The 27,889-nt window shown below is 41.6% G+C and overlaps 1 protein-coding gene across 2 annotated transcripts; it reads left to right on the top strand.

Moving 5' to 3' along the window:
• On the top strand, positions 1-27,022 carry LOC125439184 (epidermal retinol dehydrogenase 2-like). Of its 2 annotated transcripts, none has more exons than XM_048508135.1 (7): positions 1-355; positions 9,969-10,313; positions 13,316-13,447; positions 17,052-17,151; positions 20,172-20,316; positions 23,889-24,014; positions 26,029-27,022. In XM_048508135.1, the coding sequence occupies exons 2-7, from the start codon at positions 9,993-9,995 to the stop codon at positions 26,120-26,122; spliced, it is 918 nt and encodes a 305-aa protein (XP_048364092.1). In that variant the 5' UTR covers positions 1-355; positions 9,969-9,992; the 3' UTR covers positions 26,123-27,022. The 2 variants fall into 2 exon arrangements, with proteins under 2 accessions (XP_048364092.1, XP_048364093.1); XM_048508136.1 differs by lacking the exon at positions 1-355 and adding an exon at positions 507-922 and having other exon boundaries at positions 9,967-10,313.
• The last annotated feature ends 867 nt before the right edge of the window (positions 27,023-27,889 follow it).

Raw genomic sequence — 27,889 nt, 5'->3', positions numbered from 1 at the left:
TATCCAAGATGCCATGGGAAGATAAATGCACTTCTCCGGCATTTGTGCCCCGGCCGCCTGCTGCAAGACTAGCTACAAGCGACCGGCCGCCCTGGAACTGCAAGCCACCTCAGGATCCTCCGAACTGGAAGGCGCTTCATTTAATTTCTCCCCCGCCTGCCACGGCGTTTCAGGAACTGTCGGTCAACCTCGAGCACTTTCTGTTTGAGCTGGCGCAGGCACAGTGGGAAGAGGCCAACGCTGGGGGTGGCGCCTTTCGCAGCAACGTGGGCGGAGGAGCCCTTCTTCTGCCCCGTGGTGGGTTGGGGAATCCGGCTTTTGCTGAGCTCCGACAGCCTACCATCCGCGTGCACCGGTGAGTGCAGAAGGGCGGGGGCGCGCGGGGCACGGGGCTGGTTAGCGCGGGCCGGTGTCGACTGTTTCGTGTGGATGAGGGGCTAAGTATCGGGAAGCAGTGCTTCTTTTTCAAGAATCACCAGGCTTGCTTCCTTGAGATCTGCCTGCAGCCTGTAGGCGTCCGTTGGGGATCCGGCGCGTTGCTGTTTGCTTTGCGTAATCTCCCGAGACTTTGACAGCAAAGGATAAAGCGGTTGCTGTGTTGCATAATTTGTGCTTAAAGTGGGGTTTAGTAAGCACGCTTTGTGTTGTTTTAAAGTGAATTGTGAAGCTGCGTTGAGAGCTAATCTTGGTAGAAGATCAGCAGAGAATTAGTGGAAGAGAATTAAAGAAAGGAGTGATTCACCCGTGGAGACCGCGGTTCAGAAACATCTGGCAGCAACCCAAAATAGCAGCTGAAATAATGGCGGATGCTGTTCTGATCGGGAGACTGGTGGAACCCGATGTTTTTAACGGATTTACTGAATTTAAGATGCAAACTGTTATGGGGTCATAAATGCTACTGTAATCACTGGGCTCACTTTTCAGCTAACATGCCAACCCCTTTTCTTACTTTACTCTCCCTGTTCTCTGTGCCTCCCACTTTCTCCTTCTGCCCTCCTCCACCTCACTCTGCCAGCCTTCCACTTGCTTCCTTTCCCCCTCTCACAATAGCAGCAATGGCACTCCCAGTCACCAACTTCTCCACCCTCCAAGCAGCAGTGGCTTTCCAGAATCACAATAGGTCTTCCAACTATAGAGATCAGTTTCCCTTAGGGGCATCAGGTCCAGTTTGGGAAATTCCTAGAGATTTGAGGATGAGGTTTGGCGAGGGAAGCAATCTCAGCAGGGTATAATGCTATAGAGTCCACCCTCCAAAGCTGCCATTTTCTTCCAGGAAATTGATCTCTGTCATCTGGAGATTAGTTATAATTCTGGGTGATTTTCAACAAACATCTGGAGGAAACTGCTGCTTCGGTGGAGTCTATGGCATTATAGCCTTGTGGGGTCCCTCTCTGACCTCACTTTGCCCAGGCTCATCCCCTCAATTCTCCAGGCATTTCCCAACCTGGAGTTGGCAACATTGTCTCCTTTCCTAACTTTATCTGCTGCTTTTTCTTAAGTTTTCCAACTCCTCCCCCCGCAACCTCTACCTTGGAAAACTTGGCTCTCCACAGTGAGGACCAGTGGGGCTTACATTAGTCTTCTTTCCTTTTTATTTGTACAACAGGTAGGCTGAAAATATGTGGACTATCCAAAATCACCCAGTGAGCTTCCACAGCAAGATTTGATGGGAGGGTCTCACAGACTCTGGTCTGAAGCTTTACATGCTGCACTACACAGGCTTTCATAGGGTGGCTGGTGTTGAATAGCAGCAAGCACCCAGATCTAGTTAATTCATTGAGGTATCAGATCGCACAGAGATTGCATCCAGGCTTAGGCTGGGATCTGGAGATTCCCTGGAAGTACAACTGAATTCCAGACAACAGAGAATGTGTCTACTTTTGAGGGTCGTCTCTATGGTATTATATTTGGCAGAGGTCTTCTCCCCATCACTGCTGATTCCTCACACTTGATTCCCCCATTACTAGTCAGTGGGAGGGGCTGGAGACTTGGGGAATCCCATATCTCTCCATTACTAAGCCTGGCATAGCTCCAGCCCCACTACCTACTATTGAGCCCAGAGACAGGAGGCTGCTGATGTTTTCCTCTGTTGCCGGGTTTGGAGCTCAGGGGTGTAGTTTAATAAAACGGTGCCCAGCACCAAACTCCCAGTCCAGGGAGTTTGAGGTGGGGCACAGTTGAGCGCTGGTAAGCATGCTCACCCCAGCCCCCATCTCCACCTTGAAATCAGAAGCGGGGCCAGCCAGGCTTGCTCCACCCAAGACCGGAGCGAGGGGGAACTGCACCTGGGGCACACGTGTGCCCTGCGCCCCTGCCATGCCCACGCCATGCCCTGGAAAGTTCCCATCATGCCCCTGCATTGGCTCACACTCGGTGAATCATGTACCCCCTCCTCTTTGGCGCTATGCCACTGCTCCACCCCCATGTTGATGTGGAGGTCAGGAATGGGGCCAGCTGGCTCACCTCGCTATGGAGATTGGGAGCAGCAAGGGCCTGTTTGATCCTGACTGAGACTAAAATCAGATCAGGGATGTACCACCCAGAGGGACATATGGGGGTATATGGCGGCACCCATTTTGTTACATGGAGGCAGAAAATCGCCCCCCACACCTCTCTGGCAGAGAGGCGTTCCCGCCTGTCTTTTGTCTCACCAGCTCTCTAGGCATGATCGGGCAGGCAAGGAGGTGGCGCTGGTGCTACTCCCCCTCCCTGGCTTGGAGTGGCAGGGCTCCCTCCAGGGGCTGCGACTCAAGGGCAGGGCAAAGTTCCCACTGCCAGCCATAGTGGCCCCCTCCGGGTTCTTCTGACACACCGTGACCTTCCCACTTTGGCGGCTACTGCACCAGGGGTGCGCCCACCAGGCGGAGGAGGATGCTTTGGCACGCCCGCAGTTGATCTCCCCTTGCCTTCCCTCACCTGGCCCAGCCTGGTCTGGCTTGGCCATCCCGCCCCAGAGGCCGCTTGGGCTGGTTCAGGAAAGTGGGTCCCACAAGCTCCTGGCCTTTGCTGGCCTCCAGCCCCTCTCCTTGCCCAAGGAGGCGCCCTGCCTGCACCTACCCCTACTTTAACATTTCAGACTGCTATTTGAGTTTCAGGGCAAAGGGTGAAATTTAAGAAGGTGGGGGAGGGCGGCTGCCCATGGGGTCGGTGGAAAATTCAGTTCTGGCAGGAGGGGGGACTCAATTCTTGGGTTCCATTTCTGTGGATAACACCACTGGATCAGACTGAGCACAGTTTTTGTCAAGCCTTTAGCTTTATACTGTTGGCTCTGCCCCCGCCCCCGCAAGCTCCACCATTTGGTAACACTGGTGAGTATTTGTGGGTATTCATGAGTTAGACTTATGAGGCCATCAGAGATCGCTTTTAATTACGCTAGCTTTGCTGCTTATCCATAGCCAAGTCTGGAGAGGCAAACCACTTTCTGTGCATATTAAGTGTAATTGGATTACATTGGAAAAAAATGAAATCGTGTAATAATGATCCTTGCCACACTCCTTCTAAAATTAAGCACTTCCGTTTCAGTGACTTATGCAAAAGAATTAAACTTGAATCATGGCAGGGATATCAGTGAGAGTTAAGCTGCAAGCCTAAAATGCTTAAGATTGCTCTCTTAAAGTCCTTATCTAGATTCCGTGTGCACATTCTTTTAAAAATGTGAATTGGCATAAAAGTAAAACAATTTTTAGAGTCTCTTCCAGTTCCACAGCAATTAATAAGGAACGTTAAGTAGACAGTCTACTTAACCTGAAGAGAAAATGAGCTGTTGCTGGAAGTAGATGACTCTTGGTGTTGGGATGAATCATTTTCTCAATCATGGATAATATTATGCAGCAATGCAAACATTAATAGAAATTGAGAAGAGGGAGGTGTTGGAATAATGCATAAAATCATCTACTTAGTCCTGCATTTAATTAGTAATCTAGGAAACAGTATGAATGTGAAGTTGAGCAATGCTGGTGAAATACTAATAACATTAACTCCCAAATTATATATTACATAATGTAGTAAAGTCATTTAGCTCAGTTGTACTAAACAATATACTATTATATGAAAATACAAATTTTAACATTTTACATTTCCACAGTGACCTGATATATTCAGTACTTCACAGTAGTACTGGAGGTCCTTCAACGGCAATTCTGAAGTCAATATTTTCAGTTTTCACAACTGCTTTCACTTCTGTTCAGCAATCAGCAAAAGTACTTTGCATTTCTGATGATAAAGTTATATTTTAAAAAGGACTGAGGTGATAGAACCACTGTAGTGCAGTGGTTAAAGTCTTCGACAAGGATCTGGGAGCCTGCGGTGTGAATTTATGTTCTTCTATGGAAGTTTGCAGCGTACCAATAGGCAATTTGGTTTTAGATTTAACAGGATGGTTGTGACGATAAAATGGTGGAAAGGAGAATGATATTGTAAATTCCTTTGGATCCGCAATGGGGAGAAAGGCAGGGTATACAGATTGAAATACATTCACTGACATTGAGCTAAGTAAGAAAGAGTCTAATAGGGCAATAGTTGACATGATGCTAGGAGGCCTGTGAATGTTTCTTCTGTTATTTTCAGATTTAACATGAATAGGTGAAGAAACAATACAATTCAGGGCCAAGTGGAGAAAGAATGATCAACTTTAGCCTCTATGCAGCTTTCCTGACCTGAAATGTACACGTACTTCCCTGATGTTTTCCCTACAGAAATGTATAGACACCTTAGTGTTTTATGTGCTATCAAGTTGCTTCCAATTCTGTTCAAGACAAGGGATAAGACAAAAGCCATGCCCAAAAATTTGAGAAGGTTGGACATAGAGCCTACCTGGAGTAGTTCCTTTCACTCCCATTGTACACTCCCAAAGTTTCAAAAAATGAACCGCAGAAGCATCTGGAACCAACCTAGGCAAATGAGGCCAGTTCAGGCACAGATTCAGTCCAAGAGGTGACAGGTCTGAACATGAGGGGAAAGTGCAGAAAGAATTATTCAAAAGTGGCTCTGGTGGGGGAATCTGGCCCTGTGTAGGGATGTCTGGATCCAATTACCATCCCACGTGTCCTGGGGTACCAGACATCCTAAGGTTTTGTCAAGACAGCATTGACACCAGTCTTAGGTCTGCATTGCTCAGGTGGCTTCATTTTCCACAGTATTCCAGCAGGTAGAAGAATGGCAAACCTCAAAACATCCCCACGTCATCAGATTTCTAAAGGGGACAATGAAGGAAAAGCCGCAAGTGCACAGTTACCCTAACTGGAGATTAAATAATGTTCTGAATGCTCTGTCAAAACATCCATTTGAGACACTAAGCACAATGCCCCTAAAGTACCTGCAAAAAACAATCTTCTGAGGGGTGGTGACCTCCACTTGAAGAGTTTCAGAGATAGGTAGCTGCACTCTCAGTCAACCCTTGCCTGTGTGTTTTCAATAAAGAAAATGTGTTTTGCGCAGATCCAACATTCTGGCCCAAGGTTGGCTTCAAATTTCACATTCAGCAAGAGCTCTGCTTGCTGTCATTTTGCACACACATAAGACATTCCAAAGAGGTTTTGTGGCACTCATTAGATGGTTGGAGGGCCTTTAAAGCCTATGTTGTCAGAATACAGCAAATCAGAAAGACTGAGTCACTGTTCATGTCTGTCTTTTCTCCAAATCTGGGGCATAAGATATCTAGCTGTACCATCAGTAGATGTCTTAAGAATTGCGTTGGAGAGGCATATCACTCTCAAAAGATGGAACCACCCAAAGGAATTATGAGCACATTCCACAAGGAGCGCTGCAACCAACACAGCATTCACCCAAAAGGCTGTGGTTGAGGAGATATGTAAAGCAGCTACTTAATCTTCAGTATCTGTTCATTAAACACAACAAGATTACCGCCTACAGTTCTGCAGATTCTGCATTTGGCAGACGAGTATGGCAACATGTGGCAGAGTTCTAATAATGATCATCCCATCCTGGTGATAGGGACACTGCTCTGGGAGGTCTAATAAGATGTCCTCTGGCTCAGAGAGAGAATGACCATTAGAAACTTATCATGAAGGGTCCTCTGACCATAAAAGAACACCCTGGGCCTTTCCCCACTTACCTTAAGGGTCCCTCGGCACTCCCCACTGAGAGGGGCGGCGACAGCGCAGCCGCCCCGAAGCTGCTGCTGTTGCGCACCTCAGCGCGCAGCATCCTAGGCGCTCTTCTTAACGGCGCCTTTTGATGGCCCCGCACAGAGCGCGGGGTCGTGGGGACGGCCGGGCGCGTGCCTGGGATGCTGCGGGCTGAGAGCAGCGCACGGCATAGAGGGAACGACGAGAGTGGGGAAAGGCCCAAATTCCTCCTGAGTCATCATTCTTGTTTATTCCTTCCTGTTGTCTTTCCTCTATTCTAAAACTTTCTCTAATTCTAATTCTAGTTACTATGCTAAGTAGTTATGTTTATATTAGTAAGTTCATAGTTATCATTTGACAACTGGTTAGAGTACCAGAACTGAAGAGAGGAGGGAGCAATTCCCAGGAAACAGAAAGGAGAATTTTCATTTCCTTCCTCCCTGATTGGATGGTGGGATTCACCCATGAGATGTCCTCATATACTCAGAGAATAATCATCCTTCATGGTAAGTTTCCAGTGGTTGGTTCTGGAGGGTTTTCTGGGCTGTGTGGCCGTAGTCTGGTGGATTTTGTTCCTAACGTTTCGCCTGCATCTGTGGCTGGCATCTTCAGAGGTGTTTCACAGAGAAAAGTCTGTTTCTCACTGTGTCTAAGTGAGAAGGGAAAGTTTAGTGGGGTATATTGTCCATGTCCCAGGTGGGGAACCAATCATTAACTGTTTGGGTGGAACTTGCTATGCAAAGGTGTGGTTGAGTGCATTGTATTGCGGGTGGGGTTATCAGTCCATTTTTTAAGTACTGGGGAGCCAGGCCCTGCTAATCTTCAAAGTCTCTTCTTTCTTTATTGTAGTTATCCTGGTGTTTTGTGAATTTCTAATGACCTCTCCTAGGCAGTCTGACTACAGTAGGCTTCTGAATTCCGTCCAAAATTTCAGTGTTCTCAAATAAAATGTTATGTCCAGTTTTGCTTTAACACATGTTCCCTGCAACCGTGTACAATTTTTTCTAGTAATGGTTAAGCCAACAGCAAGTCTTTCGTGTTCCTTAATACGTGGGTCTGAATGCTTCGCTTTGTGGTTCCTGTGTAGATCTTTCCACAGCTACAGGGTATGCGATATAATTCCTGCAGAAGTGAGGGGAGTCTCTTTGTCCTTGTTGAGCGTAGCATCTGGCTGTATTTTCCTTGGTGGGTTTGAAAATGGTTTGTAGGTAATGCTTTCTTCATCAGTTTCCCTATTTGATCTGTTCCAGGATTCCCTTTGATGTATGTGGTAGAAATATTTTCCTGTAGGTGGTGGCTGTTTCTCCTCAGTCCCTCTGGGTTTCTCTTGGTGTTAAAGCTCTTCTGATTTCTTGTAGTGGAGTAGCCAGTTAGTCTGCAGGAGCCTAGTCTAGGATGATTGGGATTTCCCATCAGGAGTGAGATGAGGTTCAACAGATCTGCGTTTTGCACAATCTGTCAAAGTTTTGATTATGCCCCTTTTCTGTTGTGGATGATGATTGGAGTTTTTATGTAGATACCGGTCTGTGTGTGTCGGTTTTCTGTATACTGTGTGGCCCAATTGGTGGTTGGGTCTGCGAAAGACCAAGACATCTTAAAAAATCCACCAGACCACGGCCACACAGCCCGAAAAACCCTCCAGAACCAGTTGAATCCGGCCGTGAAAGCCCTTTCCAGTGGTTGTTTTGCACTGAACACTGAGCAAGTTCTCTGCTTAAGGGACTGAATGTTTCAGCTTACTCCCAGCATGTCTGGCCAAGTAGCCATTCATTTGATTGCACACCAATAACTTCAAAGATAGATACTGCTATTTTGAAGTATTTGGGCAGAGAAATGTTATCCATCTCTGATTTTAGAACATTTTTGACATTCTGAAACACCACATTGGTTCAGGTACTTGGATCAAAAGCTACAACTAAAACATCCTTAGCATATGTCAAGCAAGAGCTGTCTCTGAGTAAAATTCTACTGAAAATATTTTTTGTCCTCTTTGCTCTCAGCTCAGAGAACTGTAGATGTAAATAGCTGATGGCAAACTTCCCACCACAGACTGTTGCCATTCACAGAACTTATTATTTCTTATTGGTTTCAGCTAGAATATAGATGCGGGAAGGGGAGTCACTCATATTCCAGAAGGCTTTTTTTTCGTGTGGTAATAGGTTGAAAGAGGTCAGAAAATTAGTGGCCTAAGTTTTTTTTATAAGCACAGCCATGACTTACCCATTGTTTCAGTTTGTGGTATAGGAGGCAGTGAGATGGGGAAGTCAGCATGGTTGTCTGCTGCCACATGCTCCCCTTGGGCTGGACAGGGCAGGGCAGGGGGATATTGGCATTTCCTCAGCCTACCACATCAGGTTAGGGGCAAGGACATAGGGAAACAAGGCTGGGAAAAAGGGGCTATTGGGCTCGCCTTGCCTCGATTAAGTGGTGGCTGGTGGGTCGCCCAATGCTAGGATCTAGGATTCATCCCCATGCCTTGCCTCTGCTTTCTTGTCTGTATTCAATAAACAAGCTGTGACCAATTTTGTACCAAAATAAGAATGATGTTCATGGTTTTTGTCTTCTCCTGTGCCTCATCACATTCCTCTGTGGGACCGCATTCTACTAGGTCTCATCGCTTCTGTTCCCTTATCTTCATTGGCTGTACAATGTTACATCTATCTGGTTTGTCCTGCTTTCTTTTAGGATGAATTTGCTAAAGCCTTAAGATTTGCACTGCAAGAACCTTCTTCATTAAGTGTATTTCAGGTCAACTAGTTTTGTGTGTGTTGAATCCTTCACTGGAAGCATACTGTTTTAAACCTTTTGCTTTGTTTTACTTTGCTATAAAACATATTTTATCATTATGGTGGCATTGTTGTGAGTTCATTGGTCCAAATTCAGGTAAGCTTGGTTATACTATGGATTTGTTTCAGGGTTTGAGGTCTGGAAACAGTTCTCTCACGACAAGGCTGGGCATCCTTGACAATATATTATAGTGCTAGCACTAAAGCTCATTTTAAATTGAAATAAAATTGTTAGATTTCGTTTAGAGTCATGGATATGCCCATTAGTGTGTGTGAATGCAGTTTTAGAAACTTCTCCAGAGACATAAATGTAAAAGGTAAAACTTACATTTATTCAGTCATCTTCAGTTCACAACTTTGTTCCAAGAAAAAGGTAGATAGAAAGAACCCTAGTCTAAAGAGATTACTTTCCCTATGACAAGTGGGCACTAAATCTACAACGCCCAAGCCAATGTCAATGCAGGTGGATGTGAGAGGATGCTGCAGTGGGAAAGGCCCCACTGAGCAGGCTGCCATTGACCATGCGCTCGGTTCAAAGGCTAGAGCAGAAGTGAAGCTAGCATGGGGAAGAAAGGAAGTTAGTGGGCGGTCTCCTGGCCCAGACAAGGAGGGCAAACAAGAGAGGCAACATCACAGTTAGAGTGATATACAGCACCCCCCAGTGTCCAGGCATGCAGAAGTCGCTTATTCCAACAAAAATGAGCTCAAGAAGGGGGGGAGAGGGTGGGGGACTCCTCCTCTGCTGCCTCCTCCTCCTCCTCTCCAGGAAAGCAGCCCTTATTGTTTGGGGCGGGAGAGGCTCCTGAGTTGGGTGAAGGTGGGATAGGATGAAGTGTTGTGAGTCTTGCATACCCATTGGCTAGGTGGGTATTCCATCCCCTAGGCAATTATGTATAAGTATAGATGCCAAGATCATATGAGTTGAACAGTATTGTTGATCTTGCATTGGGTTTTGCTAGCCAGTAGTATATCAGGTTTGTATTTTAATTTACTTAGCTACCAGCATGCCTCTATCACAAACTGTTTTAAGGCATAAGCATATAAGCTTGACTTCAATTGTTGCTAACTGAGTCTAACTTTGTCTCTCTTTGCATAGCTGCTTGGAAACATTGTCTGCAAGATGAACTTCTTCCTGGAAACACTGCTTTTCATTGGAAAGTTACTCTATCTGACTCTGGAGTCTTTATTTTTATTGTTTATCCCTGCACGGAAGAAGAATGTTTCTGGTGAAATAGTGCTTATAACTGGATCTGGAAGTGGAATTGGGAGGCTTATAGCTTTAAAATTTGCCAAGCTCGGAGCCACCTTGGTTCTGTGGGATATTAATCAAGAAGGGAACAAAGAGACAGCCAGATTGGTGAGAGAAAATGGAGGTGTGAGGGTGCATGACTACACGTGCGACTGTAGCAAGAAACAGGAGATCTATCGAGTGGCAGATCAGGTAATTCTTGATCATGGGTAATCTTTCATATTGCTAATCTGTCTTGCCTTGTTTATTCTGCTTTTAGACATGCTACTGCAGCATTTTGATAACTCTGGAAGTGAAATCGTAATAAGTTCCCTCTTACCCAGTTGTGCTTTGCTTCAGGTGTAAGAAACTACCAATTCAATGCTGACAGCTTTTTACTGACATCAGCTATGGAAAGAAAAACAGTCTCTTCCATCCCTGAGGTCTTTTATATGCCATGGCATGACATGACTTAATGGCACAATACTCTCTAGTCTATAGCTTCTGGTTTGTTACCATTTGTCTGTTTTTGGCAGCATCCCACACTTGGTTGCTTTCCTAAAATTGAGGTATGTACTGAAAGCAAAAACATTACAAATACAGTGGGGTGTTGTGAGGTTTCTGGGCTGTATGGCTGAGTTCTAGTAGCATTTTCTCCTGATGTTTCGCCTGCATCTGTGACTGGCATCTTCAGAGTTACAAAAACAGATCCAACTACAGCTGCCTTCAAGGTTGTGCTCAGGTAACTTTTTGGGATAGGGACTGGGCTTGGCCATCTGATAACCTCCATACTTTGTACTTAGGTTTCTTTTAGCCATCCATGTGCTGTTGAACTGAAATAACATTTTTGTTATTTTTTAAAAGAAAACCCATACTATACTCTCCCACAGTAAGTAATCCCCCTGCAATAAGCTGTAAGGAACTGTTTGCCAAGTTGATTGTTAGGAACCTCAGGTGAGGAATTTTCATGCTCATGCTAGAAACATGCATTGTATACACGAGAGATACACAGTACAATGGAATTTACAGATCAGAAATCAAATGACATATTGAGCATTATTTGGAGTAGATACCTGTGGTAAGCTCAACTTGTCCTGGCCTTATTTACTCAATTTGTTATAGTCCTTCATGGTACATGCAGTTTTGCATTAAACATCTTACCAATTCTGAATATAGTCTATATGGAAAACATCCTAACAACAAAGCAGCATGTTAAAGGCCTTGCAAAATGAAATAATTTAGTACATCTGAATAAAATAGCCTCACTTGGCCCTATGCGAGGTACCAATTCAAATTTTGTTTTGTTTTGCCTTGGTTGTATAATATTTTATTAATTTTCTCAAGTATAGTTTAAAAACAGATAAGAAAATATAGAAAGAGGAAAAAGGAAACACAGTTCCCAAAAACTATACATATATTAACTCTAGCACAATGGATCTTAGAATTACAACACCGATATCATTTAGAGAGAACAATACATAGTTTCAGAATCTGTTACCTTCTAACCTTAGTTCCAAAACAACAGCGAGTATCTAATAAACAGTTATTAATATCTTAAGCAATAACATTAATATTTTGCTATCATTATTATTACATATTTATATCTTAAGCAATAACAAATTAATATTTTTACTATTATTATTCTTACATAATCAATTCAGCGTCATCCAATAAATACAGTTCCCATTTCTCATCAAACTCTTGCTCAATTTTCTGTTTACACAATTTGTTAATTTGGTCCTTGCCGCCTATTCGAATGGGATGCAACTATTACCCTTGCAGCTGTTAATAAGCGCCAACATAGATCATTAAGCTTCTTTGGAAGGTTTTCAAGCAAAACATCTAATAGCATAATTTTGGCAATAAAAGGAAATTTTAGTTTAAGCATTTTTTGCATTTTCACATCTATCCAATACTTCTTGATTTTTTAACCTGTTCACCACACGGGAAAGAGAGGCCCAACCTCTTCTAGACATCTCTAACAGAGATGATCACTATGGTTCCTCACAGTGGTGGGATTCAAATAACTTAACAATCGGTTCCGGTGATGGGATTCAAATAATTTAACAACTGGTTGTTTACAAGCACCATTTTAACAACTGGTTCTGCCAAAGTGGTGGGAACCTGCTGAATCCTACCACTGGTTACACATCTTCTTAATAACTTCTGGAGTTTTATACCATCTATAAAACATTTTATACCCATTCTCTTTTAATATTTGGGACACAGTTTAATATTTTTAAACCATAATGTTTCCCACTGCTGAAAAGTTATCTCTTCTTTAAAATTTTGCATCCATTTCACCATGTAGACCTTTACCTGTTTCATTTTTGTTTTGTAGTTCATCAAGATCCACACTTTACTGTTGATAACCAATTTGCAAATCAAATAACAAAGCTGCTGATGCTGTCTCTGTGGAGGTTCTGAATGGGAAGGGTGACCTAATCACTTTACTGAGAACCCTAAGAGAAGGTTTTCTTACATGTGTACATGTGTGGGCTCCCATGTCAAACAACATGAAACTATCCAATCATTCTAACTTCAAGGGGCAAATGGCAGTAGCAGAGCCATATGTTAGAGCACTAGGTGTTATCTTTCAGTGAGTCCTAGAACCCAAAGTAAGCTCCTATATCACAAAAGTGGATGCAGGGTCAGGTGTGTAAACAAAAAGCGGTGTTCTATATTGACCCCAAAGGAGTGTTTTCTCAATGGAGATAATTTATTTGTATGTCCTAGCTTCTTACAACTCTCTGTTGTAGCAAGCTGCGGAGTGTTATGGCTTAGGTATGACAGCTGCCTGCAAGTGCTTCCCTGTTCACTTAAGGGGCAGAAGCAGGTCCACACACAGATTATTTTGCAAAACCTTTATGTGAAAAATAGTAATATGGCTTAATATTGCTCTTCACAAAGATACCATAGTGACTATAAATTTGCTACTCAAGACAGACGTAATAAGTACATGAATCATTAATGTTTTAAGGGTCACTATTATTACTCCCATTTATGTGCTTCATTCTATAAATGCCTGAACTTTATTAAGCAAAATAATATACTGCAAGAACAATTCCTTAATAATATGGAGAAACATGTAAAACTCATTGTTTACAGAATCTGATTGTGGAAATAATTGCTGCACTTCTTAACTGTATAATTCTGATAATAATAATTCTGTCATAGCTCAGAATGTACTGACTGCTTGTTTGTTTTTGATACAGGTTAAAATGGAAGTTGGTGATGTTGGTATCCTAATTAACAATGCTGGAATTGTAACTGGGAAGAAATTCCTTGATTGTCCAGACTCACTGATAGAAAAGACAATGGAAGTGAACACAATGGCAAACATCTGGGTAAAAGAGAAATAATCACATTGGAATCTGAGTTGGTTGAGTAGTAGAAAACAGCGTCATAGTTCTTGTCTATTATTAAGATTAATTTCATTTTAATTTACTTATTGTAGTATTTTATATGTACCATTCCACAATGAGGCACATTGTTCACAGTTCTTCCAGGAGACAAATGTCTTTTATTTGTAAGGTTTATAAAGAAAGCAGGGGGAGGGGATTTTCCACAGGTTCCACAGCAATTGTTGATGTTCAAGCTGAGACAGATGGATTCAAGGGAGTCTTGAAGACCCAGTGGTGTTTGGCTCACAAGCTATTTGCCACTTGCACTCAAACAGCTGATTAATTGATCACATGTTCATAAACTTGTTCCTGCCATTCAGCACCAACAGTTTAGTTGCAGCAGGGGATCTGAAACAGACTCTCCCAGCTGATCCCCCAATATCTGAGATTCAACTTCTGATTTTCCACTGAAAAAACACTGGGTTGTCCCAGTGTTGCTGCAACACAGGGATATCAGAGGCTGGAATCATGGGATCAACTAAGGGTGGGCTTCTAATCCATCACTGCTACCCCACCCCTTGGTTTTAGTCTGCCTGGAACACCCTGAAGGTTGAGATCATACGTGTCTGATCTCTAACTTTGTATCTTAAGTCTTGCAAAGATACAGTGATGCGGGGGGGAGGTAGATTTGAAGCCCCCAAATTCTGAAGCTGGGGTCAGAATGGAGCATACCTCTCCACCAATACTGCATCTGTGCAACACAGAAACACACTGAAATAAGAGATTGGAAGCTTGTGATCTCATACTTCATTGTTTCTGTTATTTGCCTAGGCAAAACTATTTGTCCTTCAGGTGTGTCTAGATCAGAAGCCTTCTTTCAACTGTTTTTCTCCAGCATTGTGATCAGCACTAGGGGTGAGCATTTGACGAAACCGAACCGAAATCCCTTCACCAAAATACCTGATTGATATTTGTCAGGATTTTTTAGCCTGAAAACCATGGTGGTGATTCAAGGGAGCTAAAAAGCAGAACACAGACTCATAGGCGCAGAGAAGAACACTGGACTCAGCCCAGCTGATCTCATCATTTAGCTCTGTGTTGCTGTCTCTAAGTCCATGTGAGCTAGGCAATAGCCAGTGGCACTCAGCTGAGTACTGGGCTAAGCTAAATCCAGCATTCAGCTCTGAGTTACTGCCTTTGAAACTGATGTGGAGTTCAGAGGTAGATGGAATTTTCAGGTTTTGGTTTAATAACATCCCCCCCCCCTCAAAAAATTGAATATCTGAAAAATGCCAAAAACCCATTCCAGTATGAGGATTCAGCTTTTTCCAATTTTTTGAGAATTTCTAGGTCTATTGAACTTGAACCCTAAAAATATGTGCAAAAAATGGTGCACACTCTTAATCAGTACTCCTCTCCTATCTGACCTGAGAGGAGCTTCTGAATCCTACAAAAATAGCTGTATATAGGAAAGGTTGAGACACAATGAAATTAGGCATCAGAAGCTTCTGATCTCTGCTCACTGTATTCCAGCCAGCTTGAGTCACAGTAATGGGAGGGGGGGATGTGTTGATCTGTTGAGAGCCAACTCCCCCCCTCCCAAAAAATCTTTGCAACATCCTAGCGTGTTGGACGAGCAGCAAAGTTCCTGGACTGAGAGATCAGAAGCTAATTCTCACTGATTCTTGAGAGTCATATTGTCTAACAAAGCTGTGACAGAGCTAAGTATAGTTTTGGAGCTCAGGATATGAAATTACAAAATGGTAATTCAGTAATTTTATTTGTATTTTGGGCCTCAAAATACAAATAAAATTACTGAATTACCATTTTTGTTAATGCTGTAGGTAGGGTCTCTTAACTTGACCACTTAAGGTCCCACTTTGCCATAATCTAGCCCTAAGTGAAAAGCATTATTAAAACTTCTAGAGTACATGAAATAGCAAGCCCTAAGGATGCAGAATCAGAATTGTCTCTACAAAGGGGACTTCATTAGAATCTTTGTTGGAGCTTACAAACATATAGATGGGATGGTCTGGCAGATTTTACAGACGTCTTAAAACTTCTGACTAAACATAGCTGAAATGGGTAAAATTTTGTCCCAAGTGTTGCTGCATGTAATTTATGATGCAGCATTCTAGTGTCAGCTTCTTCTTGTGAAGACCTAAGCTCACATTCTACTTTCCCAGTGGAGTCTGGTGTTCTTGAAACAGTCCTCAGGACTTGTAGCGTAAAGTGTTTTCTTCATGTGCATTGGCATTCTCCACAGATGCACCAAGAACTTATGAGATAAGACTCGTTAGATATGTGATATCTTTTTAACTAATGGACTTTGTAATCTGATGTTCTTAAAGTGCAGCCAAACACCTGTTCCTCACTTGCATCATTCAGCCTTTATAGAACTTTCTAGGTCTATTTCAAAAACAGTATCTGTCCTTTCACTATGGGTACGTTCCACTATCTTCAGATGGTCATCCATCCAAGTGTGCACACAGGGTTTGGCAAGACAATTCTGGAATGCTTGCACTGCCCATCAGTATTTTTGAAATAATTTCCGCCTCCTTGGAAAATTGGGCAAGAAAAGGAATTCATGTTAGTGGTGTGTGAATGAAACCAGAATGAGGGCAATCATGCGATGTCACAGAAGACCCATTGAAGAGCATGCGTTACATGAAAATAACCCATTTTTATTGCTCTGTAGTCCCAGAGTTGATGTATGATTGGAGGAAGTCCTGGTGTCTTCAGGAGGATAAGCTAAGAAGAGCATTTTTGCCAAAGGCTGTGTATGCTCTTGTTCTTACTTTATAGTCTTGATGTTTCACAAAATTGAAATGACTGGGTGGTTCCTTTAATATGTCAGTTAATATTCTCTGAAGGATCATCAGGCTTGTTTCTGACAAGAGGCGGTAAAAATCTGCATCTGTCGATCAAATCTTAAACCCTACTATATCTGAAGTTTGTTCCTATTTCTCTCTCAGTTAATGCACAAATCACTTGTGTTTATAACTTTCTGTGATTTTTGTTTTCTTTCTTGTAAAAATGTTTTTCTAGTGGCTGTTAGTTCACTTGCGTTCCAGAGTTAGTAGACTCTTAACAGTACGGTCCCTGGGCTGGAGTTGGCCTTCCCAAGACTAATAGTACATGAACTTGATGGTTTGGAGTGACTTCCTGTGGCCCAGTCAGCTACTTGTGCTCCTTCAGTGGCAGTTAAGAAGTCATTGGTGAGGCTGCAGTTGCTGTAGCCTCCCCTGCTCTTGGACTATTGGCCTACTGTTACTGTTGCCATTAACACATATGAATAATGGTTCTAATGAGAGAGAATATGTCACTTTTTAATATAGTAATAAGAGTAAAATATGTGTGTAATTATTAAATATAAAAAAATACTTCACCTACATTAGCAAATCATTAGAATTTCTACATAAGTGGTATCTCAGAATGCAAGAGAAAGCAATTAACATATGGCCTGGTGTGTTCATAGCTGATGTGTGATTTCACAAGGGACTTCATAGCTTTCATTTTAATGGCTTTGGCCATTATAGTAGGGTGTCTCCTCTCACATGTTTATTTGTAATAATGTGCCTGCTCACTTCTGTGTATTTCTTCATAGACTTGCAAAGCATTTCTTCCAGCAATGATGGCAGCTAACCATGGGCACTTAGTAACTATTGCTAGTTCAGCTGGTTTGTTTGGAATAAGTGGAATGACAGGTTAGTACACAGAAGATATTTTTTGGTTGCTTATAAGCAGAATGAATGAAGTTCTTTTTCATTATGTCAGCAGTGCTTTGCACAGAAAGAGTAAAGTGGGGCCCTGCAGATGCAGTCTGCAATCTAAGGCTTAATTTGGGCAGGAGCTCACCAGGTAACAAATCTCTGGCTCTCACAGTTATCAAAAGTCCCTTTTTAACTCATCACAATGAGAGGTGTAAAGCCTCACATATGAACATGGAGCCAAAAGAAACTGTTTGATGAGATGATCCTTCTCCTCTTGGAGTTCTGAACATAGAAATTCTACTGAAATGCTGCTGTCCCTCTGATTTTTGAGAGGATTTCTGGGACAAATAAGGCATACATATATAATTATATGTACTTTTGGCTTTGTTTTGTTTGGGTTGAAACAAATATTGTGGGGAAAAACAGCTTTCATGGAACATTTGAAGAGAGAAAAGGAGTGGGAACTTTGGAAAATATATTTTAGATAACCCTGTCTTAATTACAATAGTAATGCCAGTGGTACCCACTCCTACACAAGAACTCTGCATGACACAACATCCTTATTGCTACTTGCACAGCTTAGAGGGGAGGGTAATAGGTTCACACCATAACAGCTGCATCATATGTGAATTCTTTGAATGTTCTCATAGAAACCTGGGGTGTTCAGGACAAATCCTATTGGCCTTCCTTTGTCTTGCTTGCTTGCTTACTTACTTACTTACCTACCTACCATTATTAAATTGTCCCTTCCTAAGATTAGCCCCCCCCCCTTGTTGTATAGGTGTTATTAAAGTTTTTAAAATCAATTTTTAAAATTGAAGTTTATACTAAATATTATTGGGGTTTTAATGTATTTATGTATGTAATTGTTATCTTGGTGTATCTCATTGGAAGCTTCCCTGAGCCTAACTCGTTTGGAAAGAGGGGGTTAAAAATCTATTAAATAAATAAATGCCAGACATTGAAACGGTTATTAACAAAATGCTACAGGAACATTCGGAACCTTTACACTTGTAACACTCAGACTGGTTTTCTTTCCCAATGTCCTGCAATGGATTGTGCAGGTCAGTAGTGAAGATCAAATCCAAGTAATCTAAATTGCATCAAGTTAAAGATGCCTCTAAACCTTGATGTGAACTTTTGATGTTTTTGCTTACCAGGGCCTAGACACCTCTGAAAAAGCCTAGCACTACTGGAAATTGTTACGCTTCTAAGATGGGGCTAAATGCCGAGAAAAACTAGTATATGTTCTCAAGATTCCATAGCAAGCTTTACTTGTTGGAGATTCTTTTCTCCTTTCGATGATTTACCAGTTACAAATGACTTCTCTTGTGTTCCCTGTGAGTTAAAGTTAAAAAGCAAAACAAGTTAAGTTGAAAAGCAAAACAAAATATCACTTTTACTGTTGTGGGTTTTCTGGGCTGTGTAATCATAGTCTGGTTTTGGTTTTTTTTGCTCTTAAAAATATCTGGTAGTTCTTTGCTTCTATCAGACCAAAAACTACCAGATCACGGCTACACAGCCCAGAAAAACCACAACAGGAAGATTAAGGAGGTAAAGGTTTAATCTGACTACAGAAAACATAAGGGCTTTGAGGCAGTCTCCTATTGACAAGAATGAGTTAACTTATTCAGGGATTTATCTGTAGGGTAATGAGGATTAGTTTTGTTTTCAAGATAATATGAAGTCAGTTAAAAGTGGTTTCACATACTACAAATTAGGGTTGCCAAATGTGTGTGAAATCCCTTGTACATTTTCCAGGTTTACAATGCTCAAAGAGAAACTTGCAAAGGAAAGCCATACCAGGATGACAATGTCTTCAGCTTTCATTGCTGATTTCACCTCTTGGGAAATGGATTCCATAACTGGCAGCATTGTCTGAAAAGGCCCTATCACAGTGGTGGCGAACCTATGGCATGGGTGCCAGAGGTGGCACTCAGAGCCCTCTCTGTGGGCACACGCAAACAGAGTCGCCCCCACCCACCCACCCCACATCTAGGCTAGCCTGGGCTGCTGGGCTCGATTATTAGCATTAAACCTAGACCTAGTTTTGGGGAGGCAGTGTGGTAGCCCTGTTAAGCCGCTGTTAAACCCCACAACTGGATTTTCATGCTAAGAACTAAAGCGTGATCCTTTACCCTGGGGAGTAAAGTCCCGGTTTCTGGCAATGGGGCTTGCTTCTGAGTAAACCCTCCTAGAATCATGATTCACCTGTTGGAAGAGTTGCTTGGTGGTAGCAAAGCCACCGACTACCACCAAGCTTACCTCCGAGTAATGCACGTCTCGGAGCCAACCATTTTTTCTAAACTAAAACCTCAGTATTCAGGTTAAATTGCCATGTTGGCACTTTGCAATAAATAAGTGGGTTTGGGGTTGAAATTTGGGCATTCGGTCTCGAAAAGGTTCGCCATCACTGCCCTATCATAAATTCCTGCTAACACTAACTTAGACTAGGATCTCGTGGCTTGGGCAGAAGAAAAGGTTCATCTGTGCTGGATGTTGCACAGAAGCATTGCCAAATAACTGCACACATAACTGGCATTGCTTATTTGTTACATCTGAAGCTATTCTCAGAATGAGAAAGGCTTCTTTAGCTATTGTTCTGATAGGCTACCCTTCTGCGGCATGATGGGTCACAATTGTCTTGCACTGACACAGAGAACTTTTTTTAGAGGAAAGTCTGCACCTGTTTTATTTTAGTGTGGTCCTGTTTAAAGTCTTCTTCTTTTTTCTATTTAGCAAGCAGTAAAACAGAGTCCAGGACTTAAGAAAGTCTCTGCTAAGCCACAGACTTTATTGGGTGGGTTTGGGACAAATCACACCCCATTTTATTTTGCAGTGTGTAAAAAGCTCAGTTGCACAGCACTGTTGAAAAGATTAAACAAACAAGGATGGTTATGGGACCATTGTCAGAGTCCTTACAAGCATACAAAAATGAACTTGACATCGAGTCTCTAATATCCTGCTATATACAGGTAATTATGCTGCTAACAATGCTTCTTCTCATTTTACAGATTACTGTGCAAGCAAATTTGCAGCTGTTGGCTTCCTTGAGGCTTTAGTAGCGGAGATGAAGCACTTGAAAAAGACTGGCATTAAAGCCACAATTGTCTGCCCATATTTCATATCCACTGGGATGTTTGAAGGTTGTAAATCAAAGTGAGTTAACTGTTTACATGCATGTGACCTTAAAATGTTTCTATAGATATAACAGAACTAAATAATCTTCAGCGGTTAATCAGAATTGTTGTGTGTCTAATGGAAATCTAATTAATATCCAAAAACCACCACAAAAATCCGGAAAGTGCATTTTTCTTGTTTCACGTGCCCTGCGTTCATGGTTATGAAACATCGTATACAAATTAATAAGCAGAGTTGAGGAAGCTATTAAAAGGTTTCCCTTAAAAGGTGAGAGGCATACCTACATGAAGAAGATAAAAGAGTCACTGTGGCAGATGGGATTTTGTACTGCTAGTCCACTCTCACCAAATGGTGAATGAGCAGAACTTCAGAAACATCTGTTTTTAAGGGATAGAATGTTAGACTGTTGAATGGAAGGGGGAGAATTGAGTTTCAACAGAAGACTGTTCCAAAAAGAGTGACTGCGGAGGGGATCAGTGGGCTAGAAGTAGGGCTCAGATAGACTTACTCTGGACTGAGATCACTTTTCCTCACTAACATGAATCAAATAACCAGCCTGCTCTGCTTACTGAAGAAAGTTGATTCCATATACCTGTACTGCTGTGATGGGGGCGGGGGGGGGGGGTGGGGGGTTCCAGGGAAGTTCAAAAGATCCCTAAAGTAGGAGTTACAGTATGTTGGGTGACTGGAACAGTTGTCAGTCAGTATTTAAGCTCTGAAGATAATTTGTATTTTGTGTGTGTGTGTGTGTGTGTGTGTGTGTGTGTGTGTGTGTGTGTGTGAAGTGCCATCAAGTTTCTTCCAACCCAGTGATTCAGTTTATATTCAGTCCCCCCTGTGATAGTAATTATGTGAAAAAGAAAATGTTTGCCTCAGCAGAAAAGCTGTGAGGGTATGTTGTTGCTGTAACATCCAAATAGCAGATAACGTAAAACATGATTATTAAACCTTACTAAAGTAGTAAGTAAACAAATCTCTGTTATTTTGTAATACAGATAAATCATCATTCATCTCAATAACAATACATTAGTATTGCTAGCAAAATAAGGACTTTTGATTAAAACCTATAGGGTAGAATATCTGTCATCAACTAACCCTAAGGATTGCAAAGAGGTCACTGAAAACTCTTGAAAAAAATTAGACAAGCAAAAAAAGATGTTGAGAACTATATTACTAAAACATTAAGACTGATGATAAAAATGTTGTTAAATATATTTGTAGTCTGAGACTGATTGAGGAAGTGGTTGACTGATGGATAAGCAAAGAGGAGAAATAATCTGTAGAGGATAGGGAGATGGCATTTCCTTCTATGCAGCTTCACTTCCTTATATGTGTCAGGTTCCACTGGGGTCTGGGTTGAGGACAGGGCTGTCTCATCCTCCAAATCAAGGGCTGCTTTTAGTTAGGCAACTGTCCCAAGATAGAGCTCAGAATAGAGCAAGAGGGGGGGATTTATCTTCACCCAGTTTCAACACTCTGTTCTGCCAATTACCTGTTCCCACATGCTGTATAATGGCTCTACTCCTGGGCTGTTCCTGGGCATGCCTTTTCAGTGCTTCACCAAGTGAAGTCTAAGCCCGTGTTCAACCAGTCCTCCCTCCCCAGTCCAGCCCTGAGAAGTGACAGGCCCCCAGGGCCCATGTATAAATATGACAGCCCCCCTGGGCCCATGTCTTGGATTGGTGAACTCAATGGTGAACTTCCTCTGGACTTCTTTGAAGCCCCAACCAGTCTTCTCTAAGGAGAACAATACTGCCTGTTCTCCCTGCCCCTAGGTCTCAGTGCCAGTCTCATCTCTCGTAGGAATTCAGGCAGGTTGACTTTTACTGCGGAACACGCCTCTGAGTGCTGGCTGGGCTCCTTTAAACTGTCTGACTCTTGAGTAGACTCTGTCAAGGTCATACCCTGCTGCAACCAGCTAGGTTACTTCTCCAGCCTTGGAGTTTTCTGATTCAGCGTGCCTTTAATGGCGCTTGTAGTCTCCTCAGGTAAGTGCAGGAGCAACTGTCAACCTAGGACAATATGCTTGAAAGATGGCTACAGTACTCATGTGGTACTCACCCAACAGTGTTCAGAGACTGGATTCAGCAGGTTCGTACCACTTTAGCAGAAATGGTTGTTAAAATGGTGCTTGTAAACAACCAGTTGTTAAATTATTTATATATTATTATTTATATATATAAATATATATTATTATTTATATATATAAAGTGCTAATTTATTCCCATTTTATTACTTTTAACTGTATTTTTTAAATATATATATATATTATACCAGTACACTAAACCAAATTGGTTTTTTATTATTTGGCACAGAATCAAATTTCTAAATATAAAATATGATACATAAAACAAACGTAGAACTTCCTATAAAAGATAGGTATCGTCTCCAATCTGTCTAATCTGCATGGTAGGATACCTATTGCTGTATCATTTTGCTTTTAACTTGCTAAACAGATCTTATTTTTTTTTATTGCAATTTTATATTGATTGTATTTTTGCATTGATGTGTAGGGGTATTTGTTGTTGTTTGCTCTGGCTGTTTCTTTTTAAAAAAAGGAATCTGAAGTGATTTGAGCCCCTTGGGGTCAACCGTCAGGTTATGTGATCTGTTTTCTTGCTGCTGAACTATACTTGAGACTGAAGAATGTGTCTGTGTAAATCTTGATCTATTTATGCCTATTAAAGGTTAATAAAGATAAAGATAAAGAACCGGTTGTTAGATTAGTTGAATCCCACCATTGGACTGGAGGGAAGTAAAACTAGATTTTCCAGGACTCTGGATTTTTATTGGTGCTCTTAATGTGTTAATAAATGACCTGGAGACTGGTAAGTGCAATGAACTGGTAAAACTTGCAGATGGAGCCAGATTATTCAGGATAGTAAAAATGCAAGCAGGCTAAAGAATTTCAAAAGAATTTTTCCATACTGGGTAAATAAAAAAAAATGAAGTTCACTGTAAATAAGTGTGAAGGGATGGGTTTTAGAATTTAAAAAAACAATAATCCCCAGGCTAAACTATTCAGGACTGCTCAGTTGTTGTTTTTTTAAACATGTAGACATGTAGGGCATGTAGACATTAATAAATTATGTGTGATACTAAAAGCAAAGAGAAATATTTCTCTCTTTCATGATGTTAGAATTTGCATTTCATCCAGTGATTGGCAGTAGATTCAGTAGATTCAGACAAAACGTCTGTAAAATATAATTCAAACAAACTAGTAAAAGTTTGGAACAGAAGGATCTCTAGTCCAAGGATTTCTAGTAGCAGATTGGTAAAAACCCTTCTCTGCCTGAAACAGAGGTCCACTGACTTGGTGTAAGGCAGTTTACTTCTAGCAATCTCCTCTGGATCATGGATTTGACATGGGGATATTTGAGGGAGAGTTGTGAATGCAAGTGAAATGCATATGCAAACAATTGACAGCATTGCTAATTTGGCAACAGTACAAGGATGATAATGCAAGTATTTTTGCTGTATCTTTTCCGGCATGTCTAACAAGTCCCTGGTGTGGTGCTTTTCTTGGAAGGAATAGGATTCAGCCTTCCAATTTCTATTCATTGTACTGTTCTTGGTTATCTTTTTTTTAGGTTACCCCATGTGATTCCTGTTCTAAAGCCAGAATATACAGCAGAGAAAATTGTGACCAGTGTCCTACGGGAGGAATTTTATGTGATCCTTCCACGATTCGTAACCTTGGGACTTAAACTGAAACAGTAAGACCAACTCTCTTTTCTTTACACCCATCTCCTGTACTGTTCTCTTGCTTCATGACAAAGCTAAAAGGCCAAATGGCACAAGTGAACCCAGCTATATTTTAATGTCATTTAAGAGGTAGAATAAAATCAAGAGAAGAACCCTAAGATTTTCTGTGATATTGCAAGGGTTCCAGGCATGCATCTCTTGCTGAAAGCAAATGTATTATATAATGCAGCAAAGTGGTTTGAGTAGGACTTGCTAGAATCTGTGGTGGTGGACCTTTGGCACTCCAGATGTTATGGACTACAATTCCCATCAGCCCCTGCCAGCATGGCCAATTGGTTCGCAACCACTTTGCTAGATGGTTGACTATTTATTACCCTGCATCACAGCTTTTCTGAATATTTTTTTCTTCAAGACAAAGCTGTGAGAGTACTAAAGCAGTACATTATTGTTATTCCTCCCTTTGCCTAAGAAGCTTGTTTACAGTTACACCAGTCTTCCCTCCACTCCATTTTACTTCACAACAGTCCTGAAAGGCAGAATAGACTGAAAGAGAATGGCCCTTTCTGCACGGGACAATAAAAGCAGGGAAGAACATAAGAACAAGCCAGCTGGATCAGACCGGAGTCCATCTAGTCCAGCTCTCTGCTACTCGAAGTGGCCCACCAGGTGCCTTTGGGAGCTCACATGCAGGATGTGAAAGCAATGGCTTTCTGCGGCTGTTGCTCCAGAGCACCTGGACTGCTAAGGCATTGGCAATCTCAGATCAAAGAGGATCAAGATTGGTAGCCATAAATCGACTTCTCCTCCATAAATCTGTCCAAGCCTCTTTTAAAGCTATCCAGGTTAGTGGCCATCACCACCTCCTGTGGCAGCATATTCCAAACACCAATCACACGTTGCATGAAGAAGTGTTTCCTTTTATTAGTCCTAATTCTTCCCCCCAGCATTTTCAATATATGCCCCCTGGTTCTAATATTGTGAGAAAGAGAGAAAAATTTCTCTATGTCAACATTTTCTACCCCATGCATAATTTTATAGACTTCAATCATATCCCCCCTCAGACGTCTCCTCTCCAAACTAAAGAGTCGCAAACACTGCAGCCTCTCCTCATAAGGAAGGTGCTCCAGTCCCTCAATCATCCTCGTTGCCCTTCTCTGCACTTTTTCTATCTCTTCAATATCCTTTTTGCAATGTGGTGACCAGAACTGAACACAGGGACAATTCGCCGTGCGGTCGCCCCACTGCTTTATATAAGGGCATGACAGTCTTTGCAGTTTTATTATCAATTCCTCAATGTTACATGAACCGCCTTCACCCTGATCCCTTAGCATAGCTGGCTGTCCCATGGACAGCCAGCTCATTGGCCGGGTCATGCACTTTTGCACGGAGGTGCAGTTTTTTTCTTTTTCGTGGTCTTTTTCTTGTTTCCCTGCCTGCCTGAGAAGCACAGCTGCAAAGCACAGCTGGTAGCTGAGGAAGGAGTTTTTGAGGATGGCATTATGTGCAGTTCTCATGTTTTAGCGCGGGTGACAGCCTCAGCCATTCATTTGGCCGTGGCTGTCAGCCGCGTTAAAACAAAAGAGTCACATGTAACCCAATTGTCGAAAAGAACGGGTTCGGGGGGAATGCGGATCAGAACCACATTAGGATCAGCATCCATGCGAAGTTCCCCCCCAACTCGGTTTTTTTACCAGGTTTATTCTGGTTTAATTGGTTGTGCGGAAAGGGCCAATGACTGGCCCAATGATAGTTTTGTGGCTTTCTGGGATTTGGACCTGAATAACCTCAACCTTAGTTTAACATCCCAACACTGCAGTAAGCTAATTTTGAAGTGGGCAGTTCTGAGGAGAAACTGGCTTGTAAATACAATTTCTTGTCTTACAAGTAGCTATAATTGTGAGTGTTTAAGAAGTGGGACAGTGAAGAGAGATGAAGCACATAGCAATACAGCTTTTGGAAATCCTAGGTTAGGAGCTGACTTTTATAGAACTAAAATCCTTTCTTTTTTTCTATTCCTCTTTCTAGTTGGTTGCCTCAAAAAATCGCTACTGCCATTAGTGACTATATTGGATTGCCCAGTTTGATGGATACTTTTGTAGGCCGGCAAAAGAAGAGATGAATGCAATAAACTTCTGAAATCTGCAGCAAAAACAAGTTTTTTCTTCATGAATTTTTATCTGTGTTTCAGTACTTATGTGGAATTCCATATTGCCAGATTTTTTTCCTTTAGTGAATCTGTCTGCATAATGAATCAGGGTTAGTATGGATCATGTTTAGTCTTATAGTGGTGAAGGTGTATGACTGACCTTCATTACAACTGTCTTCAGGATATTTTGCTATTTAGCTTTATAAAATGTACGTATATTTTGTGTGTATATATACACATATATGCACACACCTCATTGCACTGAAATCTTTGAACAAATGTCTTTTGGATGTTTGTAGGCTTTTCTGTGTTTATCTTTTTACTTATAAATTAAAACATGAATCTGTTTTTTAAAAATACATATGTCTTCAGGCAAGAGATAATTCATGATACAGTTGATAGTATTGACCAGTGCCATCTAGAGAGTGTTATGACAGAAGAAGATTTTGGCTATCCAGCTCTCCGGATAAAATATGCCTAATATATGAATAAACATTATAAGGACCCCAATATTAAGCCCATTGACATTGTGAAAACTGGAAGTCAGTGCCACCACAAAATGGCTGCTATGGGTGCAGTCATAGAATGTTGAGAAGTTGCAAGCCAAGCATCCTCCTGTGATGGAGGCAGCTGCTTCTGAATAGTTTCCCCCTGAGTTCTTCTGAAACACCAGCAAAGTGGAATAAAGCCAGGAAGATGCCTTAGAAAAGACATCCTTTGTCAAGAAGCACTCAGTAACCAATTGGCAGGCCCCATGATTCCCATAAGTGCCTCACTGGAGACTACTGATGTAAACTAATAGTAAAATGCCTTTCTTTTAGGACTGTTTTGAAATGGTTAGAATCTAAATAAATAATGCATTTATTCAATATATAGTACTTGTGTTGATAGTATTCAAAGAGGTCTTGTAAACAAACTTATACCTAAGTAAAAACCAAGGCAAATGTAAAGTGTACTACAAGATAGTACTTCTACTGCAACATATACTTTTACTTAATTGTTTATCAAAATGTTAAAGTCTATGACTAAGCTATTGGCTGTTCACATTACAAGGTGATGTATGAGTGAAGTAATTTATGCCAGCCTATTATGTTCATCTGGTTTCTGTTGCTCTGGAATATAAAAAAAAAATTTCAGACTTGCTTGTAGCTTAGAACTTGAGGCTGTGATTGTACCCATTATAAAATAATTACCTGAGATGTTTCCACACATCATTTAGCTGTTCAGCATATCTTTCCCCATCCCCTGGCTAAGCCACATATTAGCAACAGCTACTTTATTTGCTTTCTTTTCAATGTGTGGGGGGTGGGGGAGAAGTCTGGTTTGTGCTTTGGTAGCTGGTCTCACCATCTTGATATGGTGAGAATATCTTAATATTGGGAATGAATGTTTAACAGATGCTGCAATTTTGTAGTAGCCTTTCGAAAATATTTTTTTATTTCTATCGAAAACAATTGAAAGACACTATTCCAAATAAAACTATGAAGCATGAAAATCATCTTCCTGATCAATTTTATATAATTAGCAAAGGGATGTATTACAGCTAGAGGGCTAAATTTATTTTTTATTACTGATCTTACAATAAACAAAGTGTTTTGAGATTTTGTAAATGCACTGGTGTGTTCCATGGTTTTACATGTTTCACAATTGAAACGTTTGTGAAGACTTTACTGGAAAATTTGCTTAAGACAAGCAGTATAGATTTTACTAAATGCAAGGCAGAAGAAAAAGGCTGGTTTA

This window comes from Sphaerodactylus townsendi, linkage group LG09, assembly GCF_021028975.2.
Source record: "Sphaerodactylus townsendi isolate TG3544 linkage group LG09, MPM_Stown_v2.3, whole genome shotgun sequence".
NCBI classification, from domain to species: domain Eukaryota; kingdom Metazoa; phylum Chordata; class Lepidosauria; order Squamata; family Sphaerodactylidae; genus Sphaerodactylus; species Sphaerodactylus townsendi.
The sequence above is the reverse complement of the archived record's forward strand: the minus strand, read 5'-3'. Positions and strand labels throughout refer to the sequence as shown.